A 26928-nucleotide genomic window follows, 5' to 3' on the forward strand; every position below is an offset into this window, starting at 1 on the left:
GAGATTAGACTCTCTAAATAGAAGCATTCGCACTTTAAGCATCCTGTCAAATCTGAAATCCCAGCAAGTAAACAATTGAAATGCATGATATAATTAAAAGAAAAACAGTCACCAAGCATAATATGTATAATCATCTTAACCAAGCATAGGAAACAGCAAAGCCAGAAAACAATATTGAAAGTCATAGTTTTAGGAAATTTCAGTAACAACTTTTCATTGTCTAGAGAATTCACCACAATTTCTATTTTGGCATTTATATTCTACAACTTAAGAGAATATAACTCATATAATTGGCCGAAACAGAACATGACCAACTACTTCTTTAAACACAAAATTCGGAGAAACAGAACGATATATGGTACAACAATTAGTTGCATTCATTGTTGTTAAGACTTAAGAAGTTAAAAGCCATATGAAGAACCAGACAAAATCTCTAATGGGTCACATAACAACTTCCACTCGATCAAGAAGCATGGGCACGTAGATGAACGTGAATTGACATGTAAGCCGTAGAGAATCAGTGAAAACTTAAACAATTTACATTGTCCAATTCTGCATTATGTTTTAGTTTAACAAAGATGACAGAAAACACAATGGGGAAGCTTTTCCTTCCCTTCCCTTTCCACTTTTAATCTCTAATAATACTTGATTCATAGTTAAGTGAAATCCATAACAAGTTTTGAGTTCATTTTTGAGCAAAAATAGATGTTCTAAAAAAAATTTAAACACAAAAGACAGTTGATGTTATGCAGTCGCTTTCGGGATGGATCATCTTGAATGGAGATCATGTTTGCGGTTAAGGAAAAAGGTCTCCTTGAATCTGACCTCATTTCTTGATTTCAGACACTATTTTTTAATAGTCTTCATTAACAAAACTAACTCATGTTTTTTACATGGTGATTGAAACTTACGTTTGTTATACAATGGTACTACCATTAATCCCACTTTGCAAACAATTTTTAGTGTACTCCGAAAAATAAATGTAATATTACATCTCTAACTGCTACACATACATACATACATAACAACTAAGAACTTGTGGTTTCCTTGTACCTCTTTTGTGCTTTGGCTTCAACTTGGAAATGTAAATAACAGATATATTTGTCAACATTCAAGAAGAACTCTGCTTAAGGCAATGCCAAGAGAGACTAGACTCTTTCGGACATTGAAATAAGTTTTCATCTTTTCTTGAACTCGTGTTCTCCTTAAGATGTTTTAAGTTTCAACTACTTTCCGTTGCTATTTTTTTCTCTTTCTTCTTTTGCTCACCATCCAAGGTTTGTTAGTTTTGTTTAGGTTTATTCGAGAAACGGGAGATTTAATTTAAGGAAAGGCAAAACTGCTAAAACATGTGTCTATTCTCTGCTTCATTGACGCCTAATTTTGACATTAAAATAACAATTGGGAATTCAATTTCTCAGGACTTGTAGAATTATTAATATTTGAGCAGGTGAGCTTTAGTTGGAGGCACTGCTACATGAGAATCCACGATAAGCAAATGAAAATGGAAATTTAACAAGGAAAAACCAATGCCTCCACCAGCTTGTGGGGTGATAGAAGTGGTTTCCGAAGAAGGCCTAAGACAGTGGGGCATGGGGCGGGCTGGCGACGTGCCCGGATTGTGCCGAAAATAGTATTTTTCAGCTAATTGGACAATTCCAATTCTAATCTTTATCCTATAGTGATATCAATCAATGATACGTGATTTTGAACAAGTACTTCAGTTAATGCTTCAATATCAAAGAACCTCAAACAAAACGGAATACGGTTTTTATTTTTGTTAAGTTTGAGAAGTCCCCTCGTTCCCTATTTTCAGAAGCAAAAAAAATCTTTATTCTTGCACAAATTCAGTTTTCGAAGGAAAATTGTTTTGCAAGTGTGTCTTAAATTGTGTAGGTGCAGTCTGTGGCAATCCACCAAAACGATACTCCATTATTTCTGAGGAAATAGTCTATTTTCCTCCAGACCGCAGGCAAAAATTCCAAAAATGAAAAAATAAATCAGACGCAACAGATCGAAGAAAGAAAAAGAGATTCACCTGGAAATTTGTAGAGCTTGACGGAATGGTTGATAGATCTGGAAGCGAGACAAAAACGATGAAATCGAGTCAATATAGCTTTGATTCTTTGCCTCAACTAGTGCAATAGTTCTGAATATAGCTTTGATTCTTCTCCAACTACGGAATGAGGGAGAAGAAAATGATGAAATCGAGTTATTAGTAGAGAAAAATAGATTAATTGAACAGATTTAAAGACAACCAGAGAGCGAGGACCTACCTACTCACGATTGGAACCCTAGAGATCGATCCATTAGCAGGCAACACTAATTCGCCCAACTTGAGAAATCTACCACCATTTCGCACGAAACGATTGGGAGCTATGCCGCCACTGATCGAGTTATCCATTGGAATTTTCAGATAGGGCTGTGCGATTTTGGGCGCCATGATTGAACTTTCAGAAAGGGCTTTGCGATTTTGGGCGCTGAGGATCCGCGCCTATAAAATTTTGGAGGAACGCTGTTAAAGTCATTAATGAAACGCTATTGAAATTTGGGAGCGAGCGTTTGCTTTCTGAACGCTATATCTACTCGTCTATTATAGCATAAGTAAAAAAACGCTATAAAATTATGCTATAAAAAGTCATATTTGTTGTAGTGCCTCTTTCATTTGCACTTATCAACATATCTGCATAAAGGGTTGGTAAAGATTTTCCTACTGGGCTAGTGTAGCTCAACAAAATCCTTCTTTTTAGGTTCTAATGCTGGGCAATAGACTGCATGCAATGGTGTGCTTGGACATGAAGATTTTTGGAAGCTAACCTCTTTTAGTTACTTATTCATCTCTGTAAAAGACTTACTTTTGGTTAAAGATGGCTTTGTAACTAATTTGCTCTTGAATTATCTTTTGACTAAAGTTTGTAATATTCTAAACATGTTGTACTTGTATCTAAGCTAATTTGGGCCGTGGTGCCAAGATTGTATTTCACTAAACTTGGGAACTTATTTGTAAATGAAACAAGTGGGGAAACTCTTTTGGATTACGCGTGTGACACATGAGGTTCTTTTATTAAAAATGTATTATTTACTTATGTTGAAAATCAGGGATGTGACACATACAAAACAGAAGAAGATAGCTTTGACGAAATGGAAGGAGAATATGACAATCTGCATGATGGGATCTCTTTGGCATCGCTATTTGATCAAATGGAAGTAGCTAATGACTACGCAACCAATAGAGAAGTAACCCGGGTAGACATTTCCATCTGGGGACTGCTCATGTCTCAAAGAGGTAACCACCATGCAAACTCCAAAGAAAGATCCAATACAAAGGCTCTGTTTGGCAAAGAAGAGGGTGGAAAAGAGTATAAAGTTGCAAAAGGCAAAGGAAATGGCCCCGAAATGCTACAGTAGCTGAGAAGTCATAACATGGCAAAGAACATTAAACATTGCTTTTTGTTTTCTAAGTCAAACTAGGACATGTTTTGGGCCTCTGTTTGGGCATTTTATTTCTGCCAAGCGAATTCCTATTTCATCTTCTAAACTATGCTTATTCAATAATCTAATTGCAATTGCCATGCGCTACGGCCTCTTTGCCAAATAAGGGAACCTCCAAGGAATCAAGTTCTTTATGTCACCGACATAAGGAAAGAAAGGATGAACTTTAGTTGCTTAAGAAACTAAGTTTTTGTCAAAACTTAGAAAGAATGCGCTATCTCCGTGAGAACACTTAGGGTTAGCTTACCCATCATGAAAAGCTGCCCTAGCCTGTCCCTGCATTGTCAAAACACTCAATCATTTTATTATATATATTGTGCATATTGTATAAATTCAAATGTTGAAAACAGGAATCAAGAGCAGGTCTATCAAGCATATGGTGTATCGAAAAGCAAGCCTATCTAGTATTGAATGCAGGAATGGAACAAGTTACTGTGGTCATACCTGAGGCCTCTTGTAGACAACCCAATTTGGGTCTCCCAATTGATTTTACTTCATTTTTCGGTTTCTTGTTTCTCTGATGATGAATTGGATCAAAAACAGTTTTGAGTATGAAAAAGGGTTTAAGCTTTGGATGTTTTGGAACCCCTTTTGAACCTTAAAACCCTAAACCCTAGCCGAGGTTTGAGTCAAGTGTGTTGGTCTGGAACCAGCGCGCGCTGGTCAACTTGCCAGGTGTTGGTGAAAGGTCAAAGTTTGACCGTTGACCAGTGCAGTGGTAGGTTTGACACGCGCGCGCCGGTCAGATACCCACGCGTGCTGGTCAACACCTGTCCCTTTCACCTTTTTGCCAGCCAGATTTTGTGATGATTAGGGGTCTATTACACCCTTAGTGCCCTGATTTCATCGCCTAAATAGTATTTCAGCAGGCTTGGGGTGCACCACCCACACAACCACTCCCATCACCTTTTGGGAAGCCTCCTCCACCAAGCAACTACAACCAGCCTTGTTGGCTGGTTGTATGACTTTGTTTACCACCTCCTCACCTCCAATAAATACCCTCATTCCTCTTCCATTCAAACGGTTACAAAAATTATAATTTCTCAAGTTCTAAGTAAATAATTTCCAAGCAAAAGTCATCACATACAAGCCCTAGCTCTCTTATTTCCAAATTCACATTCCTCATTACCATTCAAATTCCCATTACATCCATTTTCTAGCCACTAAGCACTTAGTTCAATTTTCAAACACTCAAACAAAGGTATAAATCTTACTGCCTTACTGTTTTGATCCCTGAGGGGGGCTGGCAGGGCCAAGGCTGATAATCTATACTAGTCCTGTCCAAAAGCTGGCAGAGTTACAAGAATCGTATGGCTTTCACGCCTGCGCGTGCTGGTTGCCTATACGCGCGCGCCAATCCTTGGCTGCATGCGTAGACCTGCGTAGGGACAGGGGTGTTGGTTATTTTTGGTTTTATTGTTATTTTAAATCACTTTTGATGCATGATAAAACTTGTTTCATACTTTACATGTTAAAATTGCTTTTTCTTGCTCAATATGCATGTTTGCTACTTTGGAATACCCCTGGGTGGCTTCTAATCATGTCTCAAAGCCCAGGCATGCAACACCAAATACTGGACGTCCAGTCAGAACAGGCACGCGCCTGTCTTGGATCTGCGCGTGCAAGTCTACTTATTTCTAGTGCATGGCTTTGCAAGGGTAACTTGGCCTTTGACCTCTATTTATTTCCCACACTGTTTATGAGATGTACTTCAATTGATTTTTCATTATGTTTGTAATTTTACAGTTCTTCTGTACATATAAACTGCTTGGTTTGTCCTGGGTGAGCACTGGTCCTTCCTGAGCCCAGGAAGAGATAAAAATCAAAGCTGTTAAGACAAGCTAACAGGCGCACGTGGGTCTAGTATTGGCATGCGTAGATCTGCTTGCTTGCATGTAGATCATTGCATGCAAGGTGGTCGTTATGCGAGCCAATTTCCGATTTGTGCACTATTTTGGTTATTTTAACAATCTCTTGACTTTTATCTCATTTATTGTTTACTAATCATCCATCCATGCTATATTATCACATCCTACAAATAGTTATAGCTTTAATCCCTATTAAACTATTCCCTCGCCCTAATTGGCTAAAAGCGCTCCCTCAATTCGGGCCCTGCTTTAGAAAATGGAATTGTAGACACTCTATTTTGGACTGTCTAGATTAGTTTACTAATGGTCTTTGATTCCTCGATGATGAGTAAGATCAAGAACAACCCGAGGATGTTAGTGTGTTTGAGTTTTGAGTGTTTCGGAACTCTTTCAAACCCTTTCAAAAAAATCTTCAAGCCGGAACCAAAAAGCCTCAGCAATACCCTACCTGAGTACGCCGGTCCCACACCATTGTGCACTGGTCTTTTGCCTTGTGTTAGTCATCGGTCAACTTTGACCATTGACCCGACTTGGACCCGGGCATGCAAGTCAGAAATGAGCGTATGCCGGTCAAAGGTAGTCCCATCACCTTTATTCAGCCACGTGCATGAGACTTTTGGGCCACCCCAGGATACTGTGCAGCCGTCTGATGAGTGGCTTCAGACAGGGGGATGTTCCCCTCTGTCACACAACCACCCCATCACCTTCTCCCATGCATTTAATGCATGAGAGACTTCCACTCCATCTCAACCAACCCACCTTCAGCTGGTTATCTCTCCCCCTTTTCTCAATAAATTCCCCCTTGCATTCATGTGCAAGGGGTTACCAACTTCAAGAGCCTTAGTTACTAGATCAACCGTTTAACCTTTTGTTCATCATTTTTCTTTGTTAAAGGAAGTGATAAACAAGTCTCATACACCTGCTACCTGCATACATTCTTCATCCATCCATCAAAACCACAAGTTCAAAGCTCAATCACTCCAACAAACTCAAAACCAAAGGTATACCACCTTTGGCAGTACTTTGTTCAGATCCCTGACGGGGGTTGGTAGGGTCAAGGCTGATAATCAATACCAGTCCTGGCCCTAAAGCTAGCAAAGTTTCAAAACCGTTCATGGCTAGAACTGGCGCATTCCAATCACAAGTATGCGTATGCTAGTCATGGTTGTATGTGCAGTATTGGCGTGGGGATCAGTGTTTAGCTGTTTTATCTTTTTCTTTTCATTTCTATCACCTTTAAGCATGTTAAAACCAGTTTACTGCTTTCCATAATTAGAACTGCTAGTTTTTCTTTTTTATATTTATATCTGCTACTTTGGAATGCCTCTGAGGTCCTTTTGGTCATGTTCTAAAGCCCAGAAAATGCAAAGCCAAGCACTGGATGAGAGACTTCAACTAGCATACGGCTATATCTACTAGTGTGTGCCAATTTCTCCCAGTCTAGTGGCTGGCTCTCGCATGGCAACTAGGCCTTGGCCTCTGCTTTTGTCCCCTCACTATTTAAGGGGTGTTCTGCTCATTTTGTGGCTCTAAAGCCCTTTTAAACTACCTATAACTGTGTAATAACTGCTATATAAACTGCTTGGTTTATCCTGGGTGTGCACTGGTCATTTCCAAAGCCTAGAGGTTAAAAATAAGAGCTGTGGGCTTAGGCTTACTGGCGCATGCAAGTGATGGAATAGCGTGAGCAGGTGTAGTCAGCATGCAGTGACTTAATCAATGCATGGTGGTTTCTTCCTGCGCACGACACTTCAGAACTGCTCTCTCCAGTCTGTATCAAATCCCCATAGGAGTCTCTTTTCAATCTATACTAATTGTTTCAATAAAGTAAGCATGCCATTTTGTCATATTCTGCCAACATGTTACAGTTTTAAATCCCCTTTTAACTGTTCCCCCGCCCTAATTGGCTAAAATCGATTAATGAGAGAATCAAACATTTTACAAAATGCCTGATTAAAGACCGATCTCCGGATTGGGCGAGAAGGGTGCCTTAAAACCCTTCCCCTCTCGTAACTTGGCTCCCGAACCACATATATCAACATAACAATGGACCAGTCTACGCCTTTTCAAAATCAAACAACGTAACAAATGTTTCAAGTTCGGTTCCTTGGGTGGTTTACTACAAAACCTGAGTGGCGACTCTGAATCGAAGCGTTTCGTCGCGCTTTTCCAAAAAGGGCACACTCAAATTTTCAAGGGCGTGTGCCCACAGTGGCGACTCTGCTGGGGACTTATTGCATTGGTCTATATATCGAAATTAATACTCTCGAGAACAATCTTTCAAAAGTCTGTCAAAATAGTACGCTCCGCGCTGCTGAAGAACGGAATGGTGACTTAACAGGATCTCCGCATCCGACCAATCTGAACTGGGACTTTTTCGTTTGTTCACTTAAATAGTTTTCTCCAAGTATCGATTAACAAAAGTGAGCCACATTTTAAAAGGCATTTTTGCAAACATTGCGATTCTCTCTCATTAATCAATCTTTTAGCATTCTTCATGTGCATTAATGATGGCTAGCCCCGTTGAGGTGTTTTGGGTAACTGGCACAGTTTACTGGAGTCCGGGGTCCTAGAACGCCCAACAACCTTGGACGATGATGAGTTATTTTGCCATTCGACCGTTGCACTACAATATTCGGGCAGCGGGGGGTATATCTTGGCTCTAGTCAGAGGAACTCCTTTCAACCAAAACCGGCCTCTTCATGTACAAAGCACTAGAACTTTCAAAACTAGGACAGGTACCTACAGGGTAAGATTTATTTGCATCTAACCCCCATATACTGTCTATGTGTTACTGCTTTCCCTATCGCATGCACTGTACATTCATACTATTTTGTGTATGAGCATGATAGAGTGGCTTTTAGGTTGTCTCGTGTCGAGTTTGTCTTATGCCTATTAGGTCACTGTCATGGCCCGATGATGAGTCGTGCATCTCGATGGTGCACGTTATCAATTTTCAAAAGTCCTTTGATCAACGAGACTTTGGAAAATCAACACTTTCTAAGTCCTTGTCTAAACCTAGTCGAGGTTTCAAACAAAAAATTAGGAACAACGGAGAGAATGCCGTGATATTTATTCCATCCAGGTTAAAAGTACTAATCACTTGCACCACTCAGGCTCCGGCACAGTGTTGCTTACGCCGCCCCGGTTCCAATATCACGTCATCTACACCGAGTTGTTCCGACTCCAAAAGTTGAAACTTCGAGAACGGAATAGTCAATGGCTTAGTCTATTTTGACATCTCTTAGTGTTAGTCGATTCAAACAAGGATAAATCATCGAAAAGAATACCTTAGGATTTTTGGCAATGTTCAAATGTCTTGAGTCAGACTCCCTTTAGTTATAGAGTTTAAGAGGACACTGACGATGTTGACATGCACATTTTCCATTCTTTCAAATAAATTGCTGCAGGAGTACCACTGAGTTCTTATTTGCTTTACTGTCTAGCCATGAACCATTGCACCATCAAAGAGAATTCTGAGAACAAAAGCCAAACCTACTTGGGAACGTCCACCAAGTCCGTACAGAAGAAGACTTGCAAGGCTCGATTCTCAGTCAGTTACAACGGAAGCTCAAGTTGGTTCACCATCAATGGGAGATTCACCGTCGACCACGCCACACGAGACCTCTCCATCTTCTCCTTCTCCAACGTCGTCACCGAAATTCACTAAGGCACTCATCATGGCAGAGGCTCCTCAAGATTAAGCTGTTATTCTGACAGGTCTCATGCATAACATGGCCATCGTGCAACAAAAGGCCGAGGCTTCTATGGCCAATTTGCGCGCAATGATCAATGAGCGACTCCCGGCAAGAAGGGAAAGAGTCAAAGAAGAAAAACCTAATCTCGATCCTGAAGATGAAATTCCTCACCCCGAAGTGGCTGTACCTAACCCAGAAATAGCAGCTATAATTGCTAAGATGGCTAAGCTCGAAGCAGCTATTTCTAAATCTGAAAAGGTTGGCACTGGAGGACTGGACATGGACCGACTTTGCCTTTTCCCAAATGCCAGGCTGCTCGAAAGATTCAAAATGTTGGACTTCACTAAGTTTGACAGAACTGGCAATCCCAAGACTCACCTTTTGGGTTATCATGGTGCCATGAAGCTCCTTGCAGTCGAAGATGACGCAATGGCACAAATGTTTCTGCAAACTCTCTCTGGTCTAGCCTTGCAATGGTTTTTGTCTCTCGACATCGCCAAAAGAAGAACTTGGGAGGACATTGGGGCAACTTTTATCACCCAGTACAGTTACAACTCTCAGCTCAAGATGACCACCAGAGAATTGGAATCCACCAAAATGAATGCAAAGGAGTCCTTTGCAAATTTTATCAAGAGGTGGAGGTGCAAGGCCGCTCTTATGACTGATCGACCGAGTGAAAAGGATCAAATCCTCATCATCCCCCGCACCTTGCAGCCTGACTATGCTAAGAACCTTGTATTGGTTCAGGGGGCCAACTTTGAGACGTTCTTCGAGTCCGGCCTAGCTATCAAAGAAGCACTGCAAATTGGGGTTCCACCAAGAAGCGAGCTTGCCTTTTCTACCTCAGTTCAAAAAGCTAAGCCTCGTGCCTACACAGGAAGCAGTACTGCCTTGTTTGGTAGTAATAACTATGCCAATACGGCCTCCAGTGGAAACAATGCCCCCGCTCAGAATTCCAACCGTGCTGTCAATGTCAATCAGGCCGAAATTGAAACCAACAACCCCGAAACTTTGCTATCTTTGAGGCACCTCTGTCTTCGATGATGGAAAAGTTAGTCAAGTTCGGCCATTTCAGGCCCTTGACTCCAACCCCTCTACCTCAAAATCCACCTCCAAGCCATAATCCTAATGCCTATTGTGCCTTCCACCAAATGCCCAGCCATCTTACTGATTCTTGTTATCGCCTTCGTCAGGCGATTCAAGATTTGATCGATACCGGCACTGTTCAAACCCCACCTCCATTAAAGCCAAATGTCATCTCCAACTTCATGCCTAATCACAACTCTAACCCACAGACCAACTAGATATCTCTCAGCTCCATTCAAATCAACCTAAGCTCCACTCAAAAGAACCCAAGCTCCACTAAATTCAACCCAACCCACTACATTGTCCCAGAAAGCCACCCTAAACCGATCGTGCCCGTTCCCTCCGAACCAAGCATTAATATGATGGCAGCCGGTTGGGCCATGGAAGATAAAGCCGAAGAATGGAAAGAGCTCTCCGAGGATTGGATCGAGCAATACAATATGGGTATCTCTGCATACCCTCATGTCAATCAAATATGGTTAGACTAGTGGGAAGGCGAATGGAATGCAGCGCAAGTTGATCCTTTGGTTGGTCTATCATTGTTCATGCTCTACCATCAACCTGAACTGGACCAACCCAGGGAAGAAGTCGAAGAGTATGTGTCGGACTCATAGCCCGATGAGGGGCAAATAGAGTTGGGTCTTAAAGCTGATTTAGACCAGAGCGATGTCAATGAATAGTAATGGAGTTATTATCAGTCAGGGGAAGTTATTCCTGATATACATCGTCCACTCGGTGCCATGCTACCTCTAGTAAACTCAATCTCAAACACAGTCGATCGTCGTATCCATGAATTCGACCCTACCCTCGACATCATCTTTGTGGAGTAACCTTGCCCTATCGTTTCTACTCCCGGAGGTGATTGCAGTAACATGGTCCTACAAGGAGCCCCGCCCAATGATCTTTGGGAGGTGGATGAAATTGTCAATGTAGGTAAAGTCTCACCACCAGCTAATCTTTGGGATGTCGATACGGTGGTGGATGTAACTGTTGGTGATGAAGTCTGGACTGTCAACTCGGCTTTGGTGGATGGAAGTCTTTGGGACGTGCCATTTGTTACCAACCCAGGAATACCTTTCAAGGATGCTGCTGCTCAAGACCCTACTTTTTGGGAGGGATTGGTTATGGAGGATTTGGCTACAGATTTAGCTTTAGGGCAAGATGCGTCATCAATGGTAGATTCAGTCGACAAGGGAAAGTGCAAGCTGGAAGAAGTTCCTGTTGATCTATGGGATTTCGATAGTATGTCTTCTCTGTGGGACATTGCCAATGTCACAAGGAGCGGCCGAGTTTTCCAACCTCCTAATCTTCAGGCCGGAAGCTTGTCTAACCTATCTGCTCAAAGGTCCAATGTTCTTGCTGCTCAAAGGAACATTCCCCTTGTCGTTCCTGTAGTTCCAAGTGGTGCTCCGGAGGACAATATCATTAAAAAGCAACTCGAGTGAATACCCGCTGTAATCTCTGTCTGGGGATTGATATGTTCTTCTAAAGAGCATCGTGAGAAGTTGTCTTTAGCTCTTGCTCATCTCACAGTGCCTACCGACATTACTCCAGAGGCTATGATCACCCTCATATTGCCACTCATTTCAAAGCACTCTATCACTTTCACTGAGAAGGATCTCCCTGTTGATAAAGCTACTCATAATCGCCAGTTGCACATAACGGTCAAGTGTAGAGGAAATTGGGTGCCAACCGTCCTCATTGATAATGGCTCCGCAATCAATGTTTGCCCTCTGAGGGTCGCTTATAGCCTGGGTCTCACCAAAAAGGATCTTACATCGTCTAACTTGGTAGTCAAAACCTATGATAGCACTCGCCGTGTGGTGGAGGGGACGCTAATGCTCAAACTCGACACTGAGGGTTTTGAGAAGGATGTCGAGTTTCATGTTGTTGACATTCTTGCAACTTTTAACCTGCTACTAGGCAAGCCATGGCTTCATAGGGCAGACATCATGGCCGTACCCTCTACTCTTCACCAGAAAGTGATGTTAGGACTCACTTCTGGGTCTTTGACAATCTGCGGGGACTCTGGAATCCGTCCGCATACTGAAGATGGAGTACCGATTGTGGGGATTCAACATGGGGAGGAGGATGCTGATTTTGGAGGTTTTTCTTTCGACACGTCTGGTTCAGTCCTTGCCATCACCATGGATGATTATTTCATCATAAGTTTAGGTGCCCTCGAGATAATGAGGAGGATGTCTTATATGCCTTGCTTAGGACTTGGGATCAACCAGCAAAGGATCGCTGAATTCCCTATCTTTCTTTTCACTGAAGGCCACTTTGGTTTGGGATATGTTCCCCCTGCCAAAGATGCCAAGAAGAGGAAAGGTACAGGAAAGCCTCAAACCCTTCAAGGTAACTCGGACAGTTACTTTGTACGTGAAGGAAGAGGCACTGCTTACATGGGGCAAGTCAAGCCGTTTTAGGATCTCAAAACTTGTACTTGGCTATCGGGTTTCGAGGTCTTCGCTGTTGACACCTGGTCTGATAGTGAGGATGAGGAGCTGGCTAAAGAGGAGTTCAAGAAGCAGTTGGCTCATGTCAAAATAAAGACCGACTGCCTGAAGACTTTCGATAAAGGAAGCTTGGAGCAGCTGTTCTCCCAAGTAGGTTTGGTTGGCGATGCTGAGGAGGCTGAAGTGCTGATGCTTGGGCTCGACACTTTCGAAGAACCTACCTCTCTCATCGTGGAGGCCAAGGGTAGTATCAAAAATTGCATCTTCACGCCACGTCTAACTTGCATTGATGACATGTCTGAATATGATACGGAGTCGGTCGAGTCTAAGTCTAGCTTAGAGTTGGAGTTTGTGCCTCTTGGCCCTCCACGTTGTAGCTTTTACTTCGAGTTTGAACCGATTGTACTTGGCAACCCTGAAGGGTTTTATGAAATGCATGATCCTACTTCCGATTACTTTGCTAATTTCTATATAAACTGTGTCGACCCCTACGATGAAGGAACAGATTTTGATGGGAACATCCCAACTGAATTGCGTTCCTTCATCGAAAGCGACGATGAAAGGCATGCTCAGCCTCTACAAGAAGAAGTAATTTCTGTAAATTTGAAAGACGAGGATGACCCTCATATGATGCAAATTGGTTCAACCCTATCCTCGGAGGATCGCACCGCATTGATCGAACTGCTCAAAGAATTCTTTGAAGTCTTTGCATGGTCTCACAAGGATATGCCTGGCATTGATCCCGAAATAGTGCAACATCGAATTCCATTGATGCCTGGAGCTTCACCCGTCAAGCAAAAGCTCCGCAGAATGAGGCCAGACTGGGTCCAGAAGATCAAGGAAGAATTCACCAAGTAGATTGATACAGGTTTCTTGAGGGTTGCAAAGTATCCTAAATGGGTTGCCAACATTGTGCCTGTGCCTAAGAAGGATGGAAGAATCCGAGTTTGTGTCGATTTCAGGGACTTGAACAAAGCAAGCCCCAAAGACAGTTTTCCCTTGCCACACATCGATGTGCTGGTGGACAATACGGCGGGGCATGCTTTGCTTTCGTCCGTAGATGGATTCTTTGGATACAACCAGATCTTCTTAGCGCCGAAGGATCAGGAAAAGTCAACGTTCGTCACTGAATGGGGCACCTATTGCTACGTGATGATGTCGTTCGGACTGAAGAATATTGGCTGCACCTTTCAAAGGGCTCAAACAACCTTGTTACATGACTTTATCCACAAGACATGTCACGCACTTGATTTTCAACATAAATAAATAATCCATTTTAATAAAAGATCCTTGCTTAACATAAATATTACCCACAAGAGTTCCCAATAGTTTAACTTTACAAACGAGTCCCCAAGTTTAAGCAATTACAACTTTGGCACTACGGCCCAAATCAACTTAAATACAAATACGAACCTATTTTAGATATTACATACTTTATAATCAAGAGGAATTTAAGTACAGTTAGTTACAAACCCATCTTTGTCAAAAGAAAGCCAATACAAGATGTTTATGTAACTAAAACAGAATTGGCTTCCAAAAGTCTTCATGCCCAAGCGCACGAATGCATATAGTCTATTGTCCAGCATTTTGTCCTGAAAGAAAGATTAGGTTGAGCTACACTAGCCCAGTAGGAAAATCTTTACCAATTCTATATGTAAACATGATGAAATGTGCAGGTGAAATGAAGACAATAAGTACGGCTCAATCGATGGATAACAATTGATTTAAGGGCATTCCAACCTTCAATATGATCATCCTAACGCATACCTATAGCTCAATGTACCACCAAGTTCACACGATATTAAACAACTCAAGTGATCTCGACACGACTCACTATCGCCAATCACCTCCATTAGTATTTCCACCCCTTGCATTACCGTATAACACCACGAGGATTACCGTGTTACCACCCCTTGCGTCATAGTGATCCCTACCAACTCGGGTCACCGTATTACCACCTCTTGCGTTACGAGACTTTCTAAATCAACTTTCGACACAAACAACTATTTCTTTACTCGATATACAAGCTATGATCTTTCCAAGACCACTATCATACATGAAATATGTAACAACATGCCAACTATATCACAAATATGCCACAAACGTTCATAAATAATCAATCAATCACAAATTGCATCTTATTGACATTTTAACCAAGTAAACTATTGTTCAATCCTTACTAACGGAAGGCCAACGGGTCAAGAATAACATCCACTAATCATAGGAAGTCATAATGATAGGACACGATTCTTAGGAGTAGCCGACAGATGTTGGTAGACCGACACACCCCCACTCTAACAGTCATAACTTTTTGTGTACTCAGATTCTTAAAGTGATTTTGGTGGCAATGATACGCTAACTTCAAGACCTTCGAATCAATATAAAGTTTGCATGAATCGGACATCGGACGAGGAAGTTATGGCCGTTTGAAGTTGGGCTGAAACCTAGAAGACAAGCAGAATTTCCAAAGAGGGAAGGGGTATCGATACCGTAGTTGTCAATTCCGTACAGTACCGGCCAGTACGTACCCAATTTGAGGAAAATTGGTACCCTAACCCCCCAATTCCATTCCGGACCCAATACCGGTTCTTACCGCTCAGTACCAGCCATATCGGGAAATATCGGTCGAGACTTATCCCCGAGCGTGCGAGACCTCTCCTTGGGTCCTCATTCACAAGCCCACTAGTGTGCAAAGTCATTTAAGATGGAAAAGAGTTTTGTAACTAGGCAATGTGGGACAAGAGGCAAACACATCGGTATTTTATGATGAATTACATGGTATGGGGGATTTTTTTGAATTTTAATTATATATAATTATTATATATATATTATAGTTGCGGTAAATCCGAAATGGTACCCGATATTTGACCGGTACCTATACATACCGTATCAGTAGAAAAACCGGTACGGTATTCAAAACATTGGTGGGAAAAGCAATTTGCAATACCCTTCTACGAACTTTTAAGTATACAAATATTGCCGGCCACTCATTTCTCTCTCTCCAATCCTCCATTGCCACCCATCGCCACCTCCCCAAATTTCAATCTACCCAGTTAATTTATAGACACACCATTAATCATGTATACACATTATTGAGAGAGAGAGAGAGAGCAAACACACCAATTACTAACCAAAAAAATCACAGTCATGCTTCTTACCCACCACCTTCCAAGTTCCAACTAGATTCCTGAAAATCTTAATATCATTCTATCCATCAAGTTTGCTGGAGTACCATTTTGAAATTTGTAAACTGTTTGGGGTTGGTTAAAAAACGTACTTAAATATTCATCCTTTTTTGTATGGTGCCGTTAGTATTCATCTTAGTCATTTTGGAAGGTTATATTTTTATTCATAAATTTAAATAAATCCAAAAATGCCCTTGATTAACTAAATTCCTTTATTTTTTTGGTACTATATAAGACAAAGAATTATGGAATGTAAAACTAAAGTTTGAGGTCCCAATTGTGATTGTTATCATTAGTGAAACTAATTGCCTTTAATCCAAACTTAAAAAAAGGAGAATTGCACGTTTCCAGCCTTTAAAGAAGGAAAAGGGGTCTCCCAAGTTTGAACTCAACGCCTCCCAAATCATTTCCATTTCCATTTCTCCCCGTTCAATGTCCGGCTCACCAGACTTCATCCCCGTCAACCCCACCGCCCGTCGCCACCTTGTTGAAAATAAGTCCCCCGTAGACATCCTCAACCCCACTGGCCACCGACGTGGTCGCCTTCGCTACAACCGCCGGCGCAAAGGATCACTGCCACTCCATCAGTCACGATGCAGTCGTCCGGAGATTAAGTGACGCGATTCAACTCAAAAAGACCCTTAAAGTCGAATTTGAAGCCGTCACGATACCATGATATTTTGAATAGTGTATTTTTTGTATTCATGTATGCATGGTGTGTTTTAAGATCACGATTCATTTTCTATCTCCGATTTGTATTATTTTATGATCATGGTGAAGTTCGAATAATACGATTCATGTATTTATGGTGAATTTTATATTCATGGTGTATTTCAAATAGTGTGATTCATGTATTTAATGGTGTATTTTAAGATTATGGTGTATGTTCCAACTTAGATTTGTGTTGTCAAATGTAGTGTTACCAAATCAATCATAAATCATGCTTGGGTTACCAAATCAATCATAAATCATGCTTGGGTTAACAAATCAATCATCAATCATGATTGTCTTGGTTTCATTCAATTTGAGAAATAAAAGTAATTAATCATATTCAAATTTATCAAAAATATGTGAAAATACCATAATTGCAGTAAGGTACATCCGGTTTTTTGGAAGTCTGGCTTTTTTTCTTTTTCTTTTGAAGTACACCTCTTTTTTTTCAAAATCATCCATTTTTTTTAATTTCCTAATATTGTGCATTCCTTCCATTTTGAAATCACATACCTAAATAGAAGAAATTAAATAGTCATCATGTTTGGCAAACTTATTTATGTCACCATCAAATCCCACTAAGATAGGAAACAAATACTCCCTCCGTTCCACTTTAAATGTTTCCTAAGAGAAATCGTGCATTTTCAAACCCAAAAAATATATTTCTAAATATTAATTTTATTTATTTTCTTACACTAAATTAAAGTGCTGAATAATATGTAGAAAAAAATTAAATGCTCCAATTTTCAATCCGTTTTAACGGCTGCAAAGATATTGTTCTTTTGATCGTATTATTTTAAATGGTCATAATTAATGTTTGTCTCTAGGGCTCTCATAATTAAGTTTTTGCTCTTTATTTGGGACCCTATGGAGCAGAGACTTAATTATGAGATTCCTAAAGAAAAAAATTAATTATGACCCTTCATAATAAAATGATCAATAAAATAAGACGTTCGCACTGGTTCAAACAGATTAAAAATTGAAACACTTAATTTTTTAATCATATTTTTTAATATATAAATAGTCTAAAAAATTAAGTGCTTCAATTTTAAATCCATTTAAATGGGTGCGAATATCTTATTTTTTCTAATCATTTTATTGTAAAGGGTCGATCATAATTAAATTTTTTCTCTAAGACTCTCATAATTAAGTTTTTGCTCCATATAGTCCCAAATAAAGAGCAAAAACTTAATTATGAAAGCTCTGGAGACAAAATTGAATTATGACAATTTACAATAATATGATCAGCAAAACAATACCTTTGCACAGCAAAACAATACCTTTGCACAAGTTCAAACAGATTAAAAATTATAGCACTTAATTTTTAACCATATTTTTTTTAATGAACAAATCAGTGCACTTCTCATCTTTATGGAAAAAGATGATGGGCATATTGGTAAACCTGCAAGGGGGTCTCAAGATAGGATTGATAAATACCATGTGCAAGCCAGGATTCCCAATCCCTGTAAATGACCGGACTGCTAGTCCCTTGCGCTTCCCAATCCAAACCTCAAATATGCAAACAAACAAGGTATTATGAGACCCATGAGATTCGTATTACCATCCCACGCCTTAAACTGGTTATCAAACGGGGAATACCTCTATATACTACCGTACAATAAACAAGGCTGTGTATACATGTCCAATGGCGGAGCTAGGATTCAGACGCGGGGTAAACGGAATTCATCAAAAAGTGGGTGGTAAGAGTGCACTGGGAATTAGGTTCGGTTAAATGAAATTAATCCGCCATTTTCTTGTGGCAATCCTTCTCCCTGTCTAGGTGTTTTAGCTAATTCTGCAATGGCAGTTTGTAATTCATCAAAAAGTGGGTGGTTAGAGAAAGAAATGAGGGATTAGAGGAAAATAATAACATTGGTAAATTAAAAGATTTTATTAGGATGCTGTTTCTGTCTTCAAAAATCTTCTACTCTCCACATATGTTCATTTTCTGTTACTTTTGATGAAAAACTCAAAGCTGCACATATTTCATGAAGCACAGAGAGGAGTTATGTTCAAATAGTTGAAGGTGAAGAGTGTCTATCCTCACATCGAGCAAACCAAGAGGTGTAAGTAAGGTTTGCCTAAACAAAAATTCCTGGTATATTATCGTGAAACAAATGGGAACGAATGCAATTTGGAATGGATAATGTTGGCAGATGCTAGAATAGTGAGGAGCTTGTTCGTCGCAGCTGGAATCTGGGCTTGGAAGTTGAATGTGAAGACAATAACTTGTTGATTTCCTGCGTACAACAAGATGAAACAAAGAGGAATCAGTGATTTAGTTAGCATTAGTTGTTTCAAACTCCACAATTTTCCTGTGATCTTGTAACATGCCACTCTCTCTCTCTCTCTCTCCCTTTGCTGGTTTATTTTTGTATTTGACTGCTTTAATCTTTACATGTCACTACTGAAACCATGCAAAGGGTTTCTATGAAAGTGGTACCTTCTTCTTTTTGAGCCAATTGTTTGTTCTCCTCAAGAGAGACACCATGTGCTCCAATTGATTGGTGTGAGCCTACACAATCATATAAGAATACAGAGAAGAAAAAACACAGAGAATGCTATTAATGCTTCTATCATCAGATGGAGAGATTGGTATAACTACCAAGCATCATAGACAACACCATTCTTTCTGAATTCTTAAATAGAATTCCTAGCTAACCAGAATGACATGACATTGATATATTGAAAATTTTAGGCCCATCTCGATCGTTTTGTTTTTTCACTTTCTATTCTGTTTCAAGTGATGAATCAAGACTTGTCATATCAATTCGGAAGGAGTTTTATTCCAAATGGGGGAAAAAAAGTCGGATTGTTAACCTGCTTCCTTGCCCTTGATCTAGCAGCCGACTCGCGATTCTTCATCATCCTTTCCTGCCTCCTCTCAATGGTCTTCTCCATCTTCTCATCTTTAAATGAGCATTTGTTTAGAAAACCCACCTGAGAATCCAACGAAAATCGTGGCACAATTGGCATTGGTGATTCCAGAGGTCGATTCTCAATTCCCACCTGGAAATTCAAATCCACTGATTGCATTGGTAACTTAAACCAGTCTTCCTGTTGTGCAGCCACCACAACCGTTGGAGCAACTGCCCTCAACAGCTGAGGATTTAAGACACTTTCGTCGTGAATAATTTCCCCCCAGACCTCATCCCCGGTTTTTCTACTATGTGTCCCATTCAAATTGAAGTTCCCCCGAAAGACTAATGATGATGACGACGATGTCGAAGAATAAGAAAAAGATGATGCTAGGTTTTTGATGGATTGATATTCTTCATCAGGAGAGAGAAAATTTTTGACCAATTCATCTAAGTTCATACAATTCAATGGCTTGTTTGAATTTCCCAGTTGACTGTGAACTTCATCAAATGTAAGGTTAGCCAAAACAGGAATATTGGACCCCTGGCCCATTAACTCGGTAAAATACACACTGGAATGCTTTTTTTAATATAATAATATTTACCCTGATAAAATGAACGAAGTAAATTTAATTGATCTCAAAGAATAAGCTGAGAAGAAAAATAATGGTTGAAGAGAGAACTTGGATTTTGAGAATAGAGAGGTAGAATAGGTGTAAATAAAAAGTTTTGAGAACAGGTTACTGACAACAATGTCACAATGGGATCTGCAGAGGACATGGGTGTATGTGTATATATATAGACGAGAGAGAGAGAAAGAGAGAGTTGAGCGTGTGTTCTCATCTCAACAGCAACCACGGATTTCGCTGCTACATTGGTGGGATTTAGAGATGGACACTCAAAGACTCAACGACTATTGAACGGCCTCTATAGCTATCTCAACTCTTTTGTTTTCCAAAATATTGCAAGGGGTGTTCGTTTTAATTTCTCATGTCGGCTTAAACTTTTCTCTTTTTTGTTTGGAATTTGTGTCTTTGGTATAGATTATTTGTAGGTTACAAAATAGAAATATATATGTCAAAAAATATCCAACTTATAAGCTCCATTTAGATGCTTTTGATTTTAGATTTTAACAAAATTAAGATTTGTCGTGATTTAAGCTATAATAAACGCTCACAATATCTGTATATAAATTCGGTGAAATGCGCCAATTTGAAATTAAAAGAGCCAATGGGAGAGTAACATGAGTTGAGTAAAAGAATACTACATCAATCTTGTGAGGTACGTACTTATTGTGAATGTAGACTCACCACCTCCTCCTTCCGATGTTGCGGTGCTTATTCATGATTGTCTTGATTTAAAGAATCTGTTTGGTTATTGTGTTTTTAGTTTTATTAAATACTAGTGTTTGTCCGTGCCTACGGCACTACGCACTCCGGTTGAAATTGTTCGTGCCTACGGCACTTGCTAGCTAATGGCTTAAACATTAGTGTGTAGTATGTGATCCTCTTCTTAGTGACACGAAAATTTAAGAGTGACAACATATGCAGAAATCAGTTCAATCTCAATCTGAAGAATTTATTCAGCCCTTGCATTGTTGAATACTCCACAATCAATCTCAATAATTTTTGTATCATTCAGCCAAAAATAAATAAACTAAGTCGAACTCATGTGTGCTAAAATCTGATTGCAAAATCACATGTCTTAGGCCATCTAACATAACTACTTTCTTAAGATAGGAAATCTATGTAAATCAATATGGTGTACTTTAAGGAAATGAGAAACTGAAGTTTGTATTCTTTGTAATTTAATCCCAATAATTTACCCATCTTTACCATAAAAATCAAATTAGGTTTCCTTCATTTTGAAAAAAAAAAAAGGTTTTCCTTTATCTCCACCATTCATGCCTCAGTCAAAAGGCTCAGAATAGTTGTTTTCCATTATTGAATAGTTAGCCCCAGGATTTTAAGCCCCAGGATTGCACACTATTTACAAAACATGCCATTAGCTTGTATGTGAAGGATAAAAAAATCTGGACCGTTGGATTTGTTTGTATGAGTAGATAAAATGAGAAATCTGAACCGTTGAAAGAGAATATTCTTTAGGAATATTCCCAAAGACCTTCCTGTTTTATAAGATAGATGATGATTGTAATCGGACTGTACATAATTGTGCTCAGAGAGCCCTTCTAATAGTTTGTTCGGTTTGTGAACGTCTATTTTGTTCCCATGGGGTTCTCTCCTATCTGATGTTTAGGTTGGTGCCTACCAGATGAATAAAACTTCTCTCCATTGACAAAAAAGGAAAAAAAAAATCATGTGAGGTACAAGTCAAATACTAAACAATCCAAGGCATAGCACTAAATGGGAAAGAAATAAACTAACAATTTCGACAAAATTTAATCCCTTGACCTTTGAGTGGAGAGTGTACAAGGATGGCCAATTAGCACTTATTACAGTCCTGACAGAATTTCAAAATTAATACACTATAATGTATGGATTGGTGCTTGTTTGCTATACAACCTTTAAAAGATAAAGAAAAAACTAAATAAGAGAGATGAGTATGTACAAGTTTTGTAACGACCCTGATTTTTGATAAATAAAAATTTCGTTAAATATTTAAATTTTATTTTAATTCCTTGGATTTGCTACTAAAAATTTCTTTTTAATTTTAATAATCCGTCATAATTAGATTTGAGACTTATAAAATTATATCTTTCACGCTGAGCAATCTAGTCATTTTCTAAAGACAAGTATGCTTATAAAAGCACTTGTATATTTTCCTAACGAGTTAGATAAAATCTTTAAATCATATTTCTTGGCTAGAAATCCTACTTGGCAAGTAGAGTTAGTTTCCAACCGATTAGTTGGAGGACCCGAACCACCGATTGACCTAGTTACAATACCCTAACCCTAATTAGACCTTTTAGACCATCTTTGAGCCTTATTAACCCTCCAAACCCTATAGGACCATTAGACCATAGGAGTAATCATTTTTACTCCCATGACAAGTCATTTCAAACCCTAATTATTACCAATATTCCTTTACCCCTTGGTCCATAATTGTTAGGAGAATTTTTGTCCCTTGGTTAATAGACCTTTGACTTGCTAATAAGCATGACAAGACAAGTCATACTTGGAATCTCATCATTTTGCTTCCTTTGGAGGCAAGGCTAGCTTTGCATGCATGCACACCTATGTCCTAGCCTTAAGCCTAATTATCTTAGGTTTTACTTTCCTAGATGAATATATACATGTACTTATATACCTATATATGTCTATACATAGAACAAGAGAGAGAGAGAGAGAGAGAGAGAGAGAGAGAGAGAGAGAGAGAGAGAGGGCTGGATGGAGAGAGAGAGAGAGAGAGAGAGAGAGAGAGAGAGAGAAAGGCCGAATGGGAGAGGGAGGTGGAGTGTGTGATTGTGTTTTGGACACTTACACAAGCAACCTTAATAGCCCTAAGCCTATTTACTACATGCCAACCCATTCTAGTCTTCCAAAGTACAAAGCTAGCCCATGATTATATTCTTTCTTGCAAGCAACCTCCCCATAGACTTGACAAGTCAAAAACCCTTCATGATGGCCTAAGATTTGGCCTAAATTGGAAAAGACAAGTCATGGAAGACATGGCATGATTGAAAGGCATGAAATGACAACTCAATGGAGCAAAATCCATGGGAAAAGGGAGAGGGAGGGGGGCCGGCCATATGGAGGGAGAAGGAGCTCAAGTGTTGGCTATAAATAGCACCCCATGCCTTCCATTCAACTCACACCTTCACTCATTGGCCATTTCCATTTTCCAGACAGCTTACTGCCCTTCACAAATCTTTATTTTTCTCCTACTTAAAGTAGTTTTTAGAACCAACTCCCTTCGGGAAAGTTGTAGAGCACTTCGAAACCTTCAAGTTAGATCCAAGAACCACCCCAATCGGTGAAGAAATGACAAAGATATTGGCATCCAAAGTTCAGTAAAAATCTCGGATTTTCATTTCCAGACAGCATACTGTCTCCTCATTTATCACCATTTTTCTCCTACCTAAAGTAGTTTCTAGGATCAACTTCCTTCACGAAAGTTGTAGAGCACTTCGAGAGCTTCAATTCGACCCAAGAACGATCATATTCGACCAAATATTGACCGAGTTACTGCCATCCAAAGTTTGGTCTAGATTTGTGAGTTTCACCGCGCGTAGAAAACTTCCAACTAGCTTATTCAGCCCCGACTAGTTTCGGATCAAGGTAGATTTTCTCTACTCACTTCCCTAAGTATAAGTAGAGTCCCTCGTCCACTAACTCAACGTATAGCATAGAACCGTATGTGAAAAAGTATATAAGGTTATCTGTTGTCTGCTAAAGTTATCTGTCATAAGTATATAAGGTTATCTGTTGCCTGAAATGTTAGAATTTCATGAAATACTTGAATGGAGTTTTCTTTAGAAAGATGAAAAGGAAGGGGAATATGTTGAATTAATCAATTTGTTACTCGAAATAAACATATGTTGCTTAGAATTTCTCAAAAGAAAGAAAGAATGGTTTTCGAAAGATAGAATTTGACACTTGAATAGGAGTATTCGTATTTTGATCTTTAGGATGGTTATGAGCATGATTATTAATATAGAATTGGATGATCTTGCTAGTTTAGTTTCAAGATTACAATGAATGATTTATGTTTGTAAAAAGTTCTACCGCGGAGTCTTTGCATGTAATGAGACACGAGAATCGAGAAAGTAGAAACATGACACCTAGGGTGTGATTAATGAAAGGAAATGTTTTTCGAGTAAGGAAATATTTTGAAACTACATAATAACCGGTTTTGGGTGGCATTATGTGAGTTGTGTGCGAGTGCAAAAGTAAGATTTGTGAAAAACCCAATGAGAACCCGGAGCGGCGGAATCATTGTGGGGATACTCGGGAACCCGGAGAGGTGGAACCGAGGGTTTAGATTTCGAAAACCCCAAATGGGAACCCGGAGCGGCGGAACCATTGTGGGATACTCGGGAACCCGGAGCGGCGGAACCGAGGGTTTTGAATTGTGTGCGTTCCCATGGGAACCCGGAGCAGCGGAACCATGGTGAGGTGTGGCTTGGTTATCCGCGGTACGGAGCCAATGCAATCGTGTGCCAATGGGAACCCAGTGCAGCGGAACCATTGTGAGGATACTCGGGAACCCGGAACGGCGGAACCGAGGTTGGGTGTGTTAAAAACGGATTTTGAAAATGTTGATTTGGTGATGAAAAGTGAAAATGGAGACACAGTCTACGATGAGTCGCGTAGGAGAAACACAGAAAAATATGGACACCAACGATACTTGAATAGTGAATATGGAGGTGCTATCGTTAATCGTTTTTGTTAAACCTGCTTGTACTCTGTTGATTTTATGACCTATTGTTTGTAAGTTAAGGGTTAGTGGGTTTGGATATTCTATTGAGCTTTTGTAAGCTCACGGTATTACCTTTGGTGACCCTGACATATTATATCGGTGGCGACGCTGGTATAATGTGTCAGACCTTGTAGATTATCAAGATGAACAGTACACCTTGGAGGCTTTTGGAGCTGAGGAGCTGGCTAGGATGGAGGAGCAGGTGGAGTTGTAGATAGAAACCCTAGTCTACCCTCCTTTTGTTGAATAAGATTACTCTTTTGAGAATATTCTGTAATATTGAGCCAGACTCCATTTAGTTTTTCAATGAAATCGCCTTCTTTAACGTACCCAAAATTCGGGGCGTTACAAGTTTATTTGGTATAGCTTTTACTTATAGCTTGCATGATGACATCAGCTCATAATTTAGAAAAAAAAATTGTTGTTAGGAATATAAATGATAGTTGAAAACGCAATATAAATGATTGTAAGAATAAACAGTTCCCTATTTGCAAGACAAATGTCGTTTTATCGCGTGGTGGTCTATGTCCAATCAATTTTATTTTTGTGAGATTGATACACTCATCGAATCATAAAAAAACATAAATGATTCAAATTAGCCTGATGCACCCCGAAGTGAATCCATTGGATCTCATAGTACTAATTAATGTGAAGTCATTCCCAAATTCTGAATGAAAACGGGGTCGGATGGTAAGTGAACTCATGCGCAAACATAGATCCCCGCTAAACTTTTTTCACATCATGATTCATGAGGCGTAGGTGAGCCCAAACTCTCCTTTTACACCAAGGCAACACACCACATCAAAATCTACATCTTTATTTTTTACAAATGAAAAAAGGAGGGGTATTACACCATACATACACCTGTGAAACCCATGTGAGGTGGCTCCGGAAACTGGGGCTCGGACCGTTCCCCGAGCCCCAGTGCACCAAGCGATACCAAGAAGACCCCCGCCCCTCGCTCTGCATAGGGCCCTGGGACCCTCGGTGTTCCCTCGAAAGATCTTTTGGTAAAAGGAGTTCGACTGAACTTTGTCGCTATCTAAGGGTACAGAGTGTTCCCGACCCCGACATCACGAGGCCGCTTGAAGGAAGATGGTTACTATAGGAGGGCCCCAAACGGTTACACCAAGAGGATAATCAATGAGGGCTGACCTGGTCACGTGCTCCGCAACCACCTTATCCCATTTGTCACATATGATGTCACCCGAGGCGGTTACCCGAGCGTACCCTCCACGCTCTAACTTGGAGGCCAAGCAAAGCAAGGCCTATAAATAGAAAGGGACTCTAACCTAGAGAGGTATGTCATTCTACCCTAACCCTAGACCTATACACTTCTCCCTACATCTAACTCGATCGTTGGAGGATCACTGGGCTACCACAGCCCTAGTGACTTGCTGCAGGTCAGGCGACGGGCACGCGAACTGGCGGAGGAAAGAACCAGAACCGACCTACGGCCAAGATCCCGATAAATCGAACCCCTACAATTGGCGGCTCTGCTGGGGATCTAGCCGCCTTCTCAATGTCCCATTCCTTCTTTTTCCCAAACTCCATTCAAAAAGTTCCTAAACCAAGATGGTGGAAGTTGAAGATCCACATCCCAGCGATAAGACTCTCGGACTCGGCCCCCTTGGAGACCTTCACCTGGGCTGCGGTGGAGCCAACGTCCTAAGAAAAACCACATGTCCATTGGCGTCGAAGCCGGCACCTTGACGCCAGACGGAGGGACGTCCTCCGAACTCCATACTTACATCTGTGACCTGGAGCGAAAAATCAACGACCTCACAACGATCGTGGAGCAGGATAGGCACGTTAGGGACGAGCTGGCAGAGATCAAGCACTTCCTCCAGATCTCCCCATCCCACTCCATTGGAAGCTGTTATGGGCGAAGGAGCCAGCGCAGCCCTCCTCGCAGCTGTGGAGGGGCCCCCTGGTGGAGCACCGACCTCGGCTTTCAGCAAAAGATCGCCTCGAATCACCGGAGGAGGCAGGCCATACTGAAAAGGTTGCGCGGCATAGTGAGCGCTCCCGTTCCCCTAACCCCAACCCCAAAGGACATCCTGGGAAGCAATCCGCCTTCGAGAGGCTCGGAGCCAAGAGCGTCTCCACCTCCTCCACCCATTCTGTCAGAATCGGCGAGGGGCACGTTAAGCCCACCCTTAGTTTTACAAAAATCACAAGGGATGATAACA

At 40.6% G+C, this 26928-nt stretch overlaps 2 protein-coding genes across 2 annotated transcripts; both read right to left on the reverse strand.

Annotated features, from left to right (window-relative positions):
* Window positions 1-1590: 1590 nt before the first annotated feature.
* Window positions 1591-2653, reverse strand: LOC131330279 (uncharacterized). Its single transcript, XM_058363811.1, has 2 exons — window positions 2277-2653; window positions 1591-2176 (listed from the first exon to the last, which is right to left on the reverse strand). Exons 1-2 carry the CDS (start codon window positions 2441-2443, stop codon window positions 2035-2037), a joined length of 309 nt encoding a protein of 102 aa, XP_058219794.1. The 5' UTR covers window positions 2444-2653; the 3' UTR covers window positions 1591-2034.
* A 16005-nt stretch (window positions 2654-18658) lies between these two features.
* On the reverse strand, window positions 18659-19910 carry LOC131330283 (ABSCISIC ACID-INSENSITIVE 5-like protein 4). The gene is made up of 3 exons (XM_058363818.1): window positions 19320-19910; window positions 18943-19014; window positions 18659-18739 (listed from the first exon to the last, which is right to left on the reverse strand). The coding sequence occupies exons 1-3, from the start codon at window positions 19908-19910 to the stop codon at window positions 18659-18661; spliced, it is 744 nt and encodes a 247-aa protein (XP_058219801.1).
* Between the last annotated feature and the right edge of the window lie 7018 nt (window positions 19911-26928).

This window comes from Rhododendron vialii, chromosome 6a (genome assembly GCF_030253575.1).
Source record: "Rhododendron vialii isolate Sample 1 chromosome 6a, ASM3025357v1".
NCBI lineage: Eukaryota > Viridiplantae > Streptophyta > Magnoliopsida > Ericales > Ericaceae > Rhododendron > Rhododendron vialii.